The following is an 8,224-nucleotide window of genomic DNA, read 5'->3' as shown; positions in this document are numbered from 1 at the left end:
TCGGTTTGGCCTGCTCCAAGCAGGTCTCCCTGTTATTGTTGTAGCATAGTTCAAGGATATTCACAAGCTAGAACATGTCCAGAGAAGGGCAACCAAGATGATCAAAAGTCTCGAAACCAAGCCTTATGAGGAATAGCTTAGGGAGCTGGATACATTTAGCTTGGAGAAGACTGAGGGTGACTGCACTATGGAAATAATGCAGTTTGACACCCCTTCAACTGCCAGAGCTCCATCCTACAGAATTGTGTTTTGTGAAGCACCAGCACTCTTTGGCAGAGAAGGGTAAACACTATGTAAAACTGCAAATCCCACGAGTCCATAGGATGCAACTATATCACTTAAAATGGTGCTGAACCATGTTATATCAACAGTGTAACTGCACCCTGAGAGGTGACATGATAGCTATCTTTAAATATCTGAAGGGATGGAGCAAGCTTGTTTTCTGTTGCTCCAGAGACTAAACCTCAAACCAATGGATTCAAACTGCAAGAAGAGGTTCCATTACTGTAAGAGGGGTTTTCAACAGTGATATAGACTGCCTTGGAGGGTGCAGGTGGACTCTTTGGAGCCTCCTTTGGACATTTTTTGGAAGTCTTTAAACAGAGGCTGGATAAGCATCAGGAGTGATTTAGTTGTGTATTTCTGCAGCACTTATGTACATTCAGCCTCAGGCTTGGGTCACAGTTAGGTAAGCAACTGCACACTGGGCAAAAGTGTATATCTTGCCCTTTGCAAAGCCAACCTTCAACAACATTGCCAGAGAGGCTTCTGACCATTTGCTTACGCAGCTGACTGCCTGGAGAGAACATCCATGGGATCTTGCTGGCTTAAACTGCATGGCTTTGAAAGAACATGCATCATGTGTCCCACCCTGACCTCATTTCATTCTCATCCACTGGCTCTTGCTTGCATTCAGCTGAAAGAAAGAGGTATCAGTGCAATGGAAAAAAAAAACCATCAAAAGACAGATAATTCTTAAGAGTTGTTTTAATACTGCAAGTCTTTACTTAGCACTGCGTCTTACTGGGAAGCCACAGTCACCACCATCAGGACATCCTATAGCTTTTTTATTTCTTTGCTCAAGTTTAATTGCTTCCAGATGTCACCACTGCCAAAGCCTCTCTTATTAGGCTTATCTTACTAACAGCCATGTGTGTGTATCTTCCCCCTCCACAAAAAAACAACACCACCCAAACATACACTTTCCAAAAGGGAATTCCACAATGGTTTTAACCCAAGTGTGGAATCTTTTTGGGGGTATATCTGTGGACCAGCTTGGAGGGGGCATTCTGGGAATTGCAGTCCAAAGATGTTTCCAAACATTGATTGTTAATTTCAAAAACTATCCTTTCTTTCCCTCTATGGCTTCAGCAAATCCTGCTTCTTCATAGTGCCTCTACCAAGCCTGAACTCAGTGCCAACCTGACAATGTAGAGCACTTGAGGGAATCGGTGGCAGGAGTCAAAGGAGCTAAGCATTATAGGTAAAAATGGCTTTTCCCCCCATTTGCAAAAGGGAGAATGTGAGGCTGCTCCCTATAAGCCACTCCATGGGCTGAATGTATTTTACAAAACTGGGAGCTCACCCTTTAAAGTACCTATCTCCAATATTTGGCATCCTGAGAAATTTTACTGGGGCATGATGGTGAAGAGAATAAGATCAGAGTGCTACAGAGTTAATGCAAGTGAAGGTGGAACTGATGAAAATACAAATTAAAATATAATCCAGCTTTCACTGCTGGAAGAAAGGCCAAGTTCCTGGTCCTTGCAGCTGTGGAAATAAACTTGGAAGTACATGTGCAATGACTGATGAAATGACAAGAACTAAGAGGGGGTGACCCATAAGACTTCCAGAAGCACAGAAGGACCCTGTGCAACTTCTTTCCCTCCCTTGTAAAAGCAGAATAATTTATTCAGAACTTTAAACAAAATGTGAAATTCGGTCTTTCTTGATATAGGATTTTGATCATGCTTTTCAAAAAGAAAAAAAAGATGATTATACAAGCTCTGTCTATGACCTATGCTGTGTCTAGATTATAGTCTTAGGTCTTAGACCAGTTCAACCATCATGGCTTCCTCCAGGAAATGCTGCAAGGGAGTGAAACACTTCTTACTACTGAGTTGTAGCTCCTCTCATTCCCAAACCATGGTTCCCAGGGACCCCAGGGAAGAGAAATGACTGTTAAGATAGCTTAGGTCTTCAGTGTGGTAATGCTTCGTGGAAAATCAGATATTGGCAGATGGAATGGGGTTTACAAAAGCAAGGGTCCCACCATGTGAATTGACTCTTAAAGTGCAGTGCTAGGGACCCATGGAAACTGAGGAGGCCATGGTAATGCAGGGAAGGATGCCATCCCTGAAAAAGCCAAGCTGTCACATATTCTCTGAAAGCAAAGGGGAGAAATAAGGATGAGGGGGAAGACAAGGAAAAGAAGTACCCCAGTCACATAGAGGCCGGCTCCATCTACAATATCAGGCAGCCCAGTGCCTCCCCCGGTCCCCAGCTCTCACAAGGTGCAGGATTCTTACAAACAGCACTGGGCTAAAACAAATAGGAGAGGTGTAGGAACAGCAAGTGTCATGGCTCCAGGGAGGGGAAATAGTCAAAAGTGAGTGAGGAAATCAGTCCGGTTCTCAAGTCCCCTTGGTCACAGGACTACTCATCACAGCCCAGAAGCTCCACACGCAATGTGATGCGGTTGTGCCAGGATTCAGGCAAGATACGCACAAATCGGGCATAGAAGGGCACATCAAACACATTCTTCTTGTGAGAGTAGTTGTCAGAGTTCCCTTCAAATACCTGCAAAGCAAGAAAAAGGATGCTCACTCGGTGGAACTGCAGGGTCACATCCACAGCCCTAAAAAACAAACCAGACGATCTTGCAGCACTGGTGAAAAAATTAATTCCCTTTTGTTGCTGCTGCTCAACACAGAGCACATGGTTTTCAATATTGTTATTGCTTGTTACATTTATATCCTGCCATCCTGCCCAGGGGATCAAGCTGATTTACATGGTGCTGCACCATCCACCCTGTTTTATCCTCATCGCAACCCTTTGAAGTACATTAAGCTACAAGACTAATAGCTCAAGATCAATCAATGAACATCATGGTCAACTGGAAACCTGAACTCGGATTTCCCCAGTCCTAGGTCCAACATTGGGACTGCTATACATAATGATATGGTATCATGGTGTGGTAGGATGGATAATGCTCTGGGTTTGGCCCTGTGGAAAATCAGGTTCGAATTCTCAGCAAGATTACTATATAGGCTGAAGTCAATCACTAGAATGCAGCAAAGGAAATGTAAGAGAGAAATCAAGACCTGCTCAGACTCTGCAGATTCCCATTCCCAGTTTGGGAGGCAGGGGGTAATCCACTTGATCTGTCCTTTGCCCCGAGGATTAGAAGGGAACCAACATGGTCTCTGCCACTGGCCTACAAGACCAAGGGATATTGGGAGGCTGCACCCCCTGCTTTCCAGAAGGACCATCATGGCAAAATGGGAGGGCAGCCCTGGCCAAAGAAATGGGCAGAGAATTAAGGCAGAGGAAAGGAGCATGTGGCCTGCTGGATGACGTTAGATTACCATCTCCATGACCATTCACCATTGGTTAAGCTGGCCAGTGCTGAAAGCTGCATCCCAAAAACATCACGTACTGCCCATCCCTGGACTTAGGGCTGCTGTGGTAAGAGTACCAGAAAGTTTTGGCAGGGAGGTCTGTATAACTAACACCTTCTTTAAGCAGCTTGGAGAATCATTCAGTTGAAAGAAGGGGAACTCAATCTTCAAAATATACCAATAACCATAGCAGTACAAACAATGTGAAACACATTTGAAGAAGCAGAAAAAATATCCAAAGCAACAGAAAATGCACAGACTTGCTGAGTGGACTGGACACAGAAATCGTAGGTAGCACAAAAACAAAAATTATGTCATGCAGTCTCTTTGTTGCTCTTCCACAAAGATTTTGCTCAAACTTGCCTTCGTGCTGTTTGTTTTGTTGTCTTTGTAAAGTGTCCAATACTTTCCATCATCACTGTGAGCTACTTTGTAGGCAGCAACATACTGAATGTGGCCGAAATCACGAGCCCCTTGGGTGATAATTCCAGTCACCTTTATCTGACGCTGAAGATCAATCTGCAGAAAACAAAGGCAAGGAATTTCATTGCTAAAAATACGTAAGAAGTGCTGAGGTTCAAGAAGAGTTAGCTGATTTGAACCTATTTGCTTTAAACCAAATGACTATATACCCTACTCCTGATATTTTAAAATGCAATGTGTGTGTGTGTGTTTAAGTCTGGTTATTATTACTATTTTCCAACCATCTTACTAGAACAATGACTATTTGAATTTGAAGACTGTAACTTTTACAGTTTATTGACAGTTGTTCATTGTTAGGCCACTCTCCCATTCTGGGAGAAAGATACCAGATAAATGAAATAAAGAAAATAAAATAGACTATGCACTCTATTGAATCTCATGGGACAGAGAGAAACTAGGCTGCTACTAGTCATATATAGGTCATACTTAGTACACACATTACTCAACATTACGTTTCTCCTTAGCTTTCGAAAAATTACTTTGCAAAGTAAATAACCCTGGCTTGAAGTTAGCTACTTTTTGTCCCAACTAGAACAGTCCTGATTAACATACCGTCACATTTTAAAATAAAAAGATTGTGTCTGAATGCATAAGAAGCTACATATAGGAAATATGGTCACTGGAAGTTGAGAAGACAGATGCCACCCACACATTGATGTTCTCTACTGACACAGAGATACAGTGGTGATGTCTGAAGTGCAGACACCTACCATAACCACACCCCCAAAGAAAGTCCAAAAATTGAAGGAACGGCATTAATCAAAATTAAAAAAAAAACATTCAAATTTTTTCATCTCCATCCAGACCCATTCCAGATTTTTCATCTCCTTTCAGAGCAGGTCTCTTGTAGAACTAATGGTTAGCGTTCATATAACATGGTTAACTCGAGTGAGGACACACCTGAAGCCATTCATCCTGGTTATTGTAGAGGGCTGCCCAGGCATTGCTCTTCCCTGTCTTGTCAAGGCGAGCATAGTGTGGATACCAAGTGAATGCATCAATGCCCCATGTCTTGTACACACTGGAAGCTGTGATCTGCTGGTCAGAGATGAGGTGGGATTTCATGCCCAGCGGCTCCGAGCAACCTGCCATGTTGAAATACACTGTAACACAACGGTTTATAGACACAGTGAAAGGGAGGAGTCCAGAAGCAACAGAACCTCTACCACCAACAACAACAAAAAAGAGAATCTGGCATCATCAATCAGACACGTCCCCAAAGCACTGACTTATAAATCTGGATTCAGAGAGCTCAGTATTCATTCGTATGCCAAGAAGCAAAGGAAATCCATGTAGGATCATGGGAAGCTGATCTGACCCAAAGACAATCTATCATAGTAAACTCTATATTATTATTATTATTATTATTATTATTATTATTATTAAGCTTTATTTATATAGCGCTGTAACTTTACACAGCACTGTACATAAAATCATTTAATTAGACGGTTCCCTGCCTAGGATGGGCATCTTCTGTGTGGCTGTACTGGCACCCATCCCCACAACCATTGGTGGTTACACTAATGCATCTGTTGCTGAATTCTGCAGGGGGTGCATCCACAGGAATTTAGCAGCTGCACTTCATGGTACAAGGTACTGGAGTGATCTCACATACCATAGAGTCCTCCAAAGTGGGAGGACAGAGTATCTCCTTCCTTTCTAGAAGAGAAGGGCTACTTTGTGCATTGCAACATTTGGATTTTTATGTTTTAATGTTAAGATTTTTTTTTTTAATAATGGGCATTACCTGTTTGTTTTACTTGTTACTCTTTTTTGCATCGTTGTGGGTAATTCTGGGACTTTTTTTTTATTTCAAAAGCAATTTAAAACTAACATACTACCAACAAGGGTAGAAGTCGAAGACAAACCCATGTTAGTCTGGAATATCAGTATGCAAAGGGATCTTGTAGTGCCTTTGAGAGTAACTGAGGAAGTAAATTGTAGCATAAGCTTTGATAGACTAGGTCTAATCCTGGACCAGGTCTATGAAACCTTGTGCTACAATTTCTTTCACTGAGTCTCAAAGGTGTTACAAGATCCTTTTGCGTACTACCAACAGATGAGGCAAGACACTATTATTTCCCCCAACAAACAAGCAATGAAAATGTGTTACCTTTTACAAAGGTAACACTAATGTTAGCTTTTAAAAATAATGTTCCATGCTCTGAACCAAAAGAAGAAAGGAGTGAGCATCAGGTGCCCAGAACTATGTCTCTATAACTCTCTGTCCAAATTAGTAACTGCATGCTCCTTGGAGCAGGAATCAGGTTTTGTGATGCTGCTCTACAGAATGTTGTGCATATTGATGATGCCAATAACAGTAATTATTAAGTGGTGCCAGGAAAAGAAAGGGAGAGAGCAATCTTGCAACTCCTAGCAGCACCAGCAGGTGTCATTGCAATGACTGACACAGAAAAAGAAGTTAGGAGCAGTAAAAATGCCAAATCTGGTTTATGGAGATGTCCTACAAACCATAGACAGCAAAGAAGGCTCCATTACCATTAGGGAAGCTAATGTCAAGCTAGTGCTCATTATAAAATCTCAAGCCCAATCTTGGTATTCAACCCATGATAAAATTAAACATGGGCATTTTAATTGACCATCATCAGCAGATGCTGAGGGCTTGACCATGCCAAAGGAATGGAAGTAAAGCAGTGACCCTTTTCTGCATCACAATCTCACCACCCCATTGCATACATATACATCCAGGAGCATTATTCCAGTCTTTTCTTAGCTTCCCAGTGGTGTGGAGCAAAGCCCCTTTTCCTCCTCCTCAAACCAGTAAAGCAAGATCAAAATTATGTCAGGATATATGATTCATGCCAATCTTCCTCATTTATAATGCTCACAGAAATTAGTTTTCATCGGTGCATATGCATTGGTACATATTTTGACTGTCCTGGTAGATAGTTCACGCAACTCTGGGAACTAGCCACAAGGCCCAAGGTGTCAGGAGAAAGTTTCTAATTTTTGCAGGAAGTTCCAACAGATTTTGGGGAGCAGACAGATTTATTTTTGGGAAGCAAACAGATTTTTGGCAAGCACAAAGGCAACCATTTCAGCTCTGAAGAACTGCCTGGAGCTTTTCAGCACCTTTGCATTGGCATTTTGTTGTCTTCCGATTTTCCCAATCACCCAGCATAATTAGATTAATGGAAAGCATTTACCATTCATTTCACAGCCAACCAGCTCGAAGCGCACGGTGCAGGCTTTCCGGCAGACCACAGGATAGAGGCGAATGTACTGAGCTGTGATTGGAGGATTAAACATATTGGTCACAGTACCATCATTGTCCACGTTGCCAGAGAAAATCTACAGGAGGAGAAAGGGTTGGAAAGAAGAGGGGAAAGAGATGTTTGAGAATGGGTGTAAAGGCTAGTGCCCTGTGCTCTTAATCATATGACATACTTAGAATCATAGAGCTGAAAGAGACCCCAAGGGGCATACAGTCCAACCCCCTGCCATGCAGGAAATCACAATCAAAGCATCCCTGACAGATGGCCATCCAGCCTCTGTTTGAAGACCTCCAAGAAAGGAGATTCCACTACACTCTGAGGGAGTGTGTTCCACTGTCGAACAGCCCTTACTTCTTCACAGGCCTGTTTTCAAACCAACAGTGTCTGGTTTGACAGTGGAAAGCGGCATAATGGTTAGGTGGTTGGGCTAGCTCCTGGTAGAATCAGGGTGGTCAGAGTTCTAGTCGGAGTTCTAATCCGGAAGGCCAGAGTTCAAAGCTCTGGCCAGGTATGATGGTCACTAGTCTTGAGCCACTTACAGTTGCCCCTCGCCTTCATGATAAAGTTCCTGAAATGACCCCCATGGGGTTATCCACATCTATATATATATATGAACACACTGATTTAACAAAGCAACTGACAAAGGGGGTCATAGTATGGGTGGGTCTGGCCTGATCCGGGAATAAACAGCCATTAAAGGTAAAGGTAAAGGCCTTCCCTTGACAAGATTGTCTACTCGTGTCCGACTGTAGGGAACACTGTACATCTCTATTACTAAGCCGAAGAGCCAGTGTTGTCAAATACGACTCTGAGGTCATGTGGCCAGCATGACTGCACCAAATGCTATTACCTTCCCACCAAAGTGGTATCTATATATCTACTTGC

The 8,224-nt window shown here is 42.7% G+C and overlaps 1 protein-coding gene across 2 annotated transcripts in view; it reads right to left on the bottom strand.

Moving 5' to 3' along the window:
• Nucleotides 1-972: 972 nt before the first annotated feature.
• The window catches only part of LOC149307412 (lactadherin-like), a 28,721-nt gene continuing 21,469 nt past the window's right edge, over nucleotides 973-8,224 (bottom strand). Inside the window, exons 7-10 of one of the 2 annotated variants that reach the window (XM_089539120.1) lie at nucleotides 7,271-7,415; nucleotides 5,004-5,206; nucleotides 3,984-4,139; nucleotides 973-2,799 (exon numbers count right to left, since the gene is read on the bottom strand). In XM_089539120.1, the coding sequence (XP_089395246.1) occupies nucleotides 2,656-2,799; nucleotides 3,984-4,139; nucleotides 5,004-5,206; nucleotides 7,271-7,415 (648 nt within the window). In that variant the 3' untranslated portion in view covers nucleotides 973-2,655. The remainder of the gene's footprint in view (nucleotides 2,800-3,983; nucleotides 4,140-5,003; nucleotides 5,207-7,270; nucleotides 7,416-8,224) is intronic. The other variant, XM_089539121.1, reaches the window with a different exon arrangement.

Source organism: Sceloporus occidentalis, unplaced genomic scaffold (assembly GCF_023333645.1).
Source record: "Sceloporus occidentalis isolate IW3139 unplaced genomic scaffold, rSceOcc1.0.p SCAF_9, whole genome shotgun sequence".
Lineage (NCBI taxonomy): Eukaryota > Metazoa > Chordata > Lepidosauria > Squamata > Phrynosomatidae > Sceloporus > Sceloporus occidentalis.
This window is presented reverse-complemented; position numbering and strand designations above follow the sequence as displayed.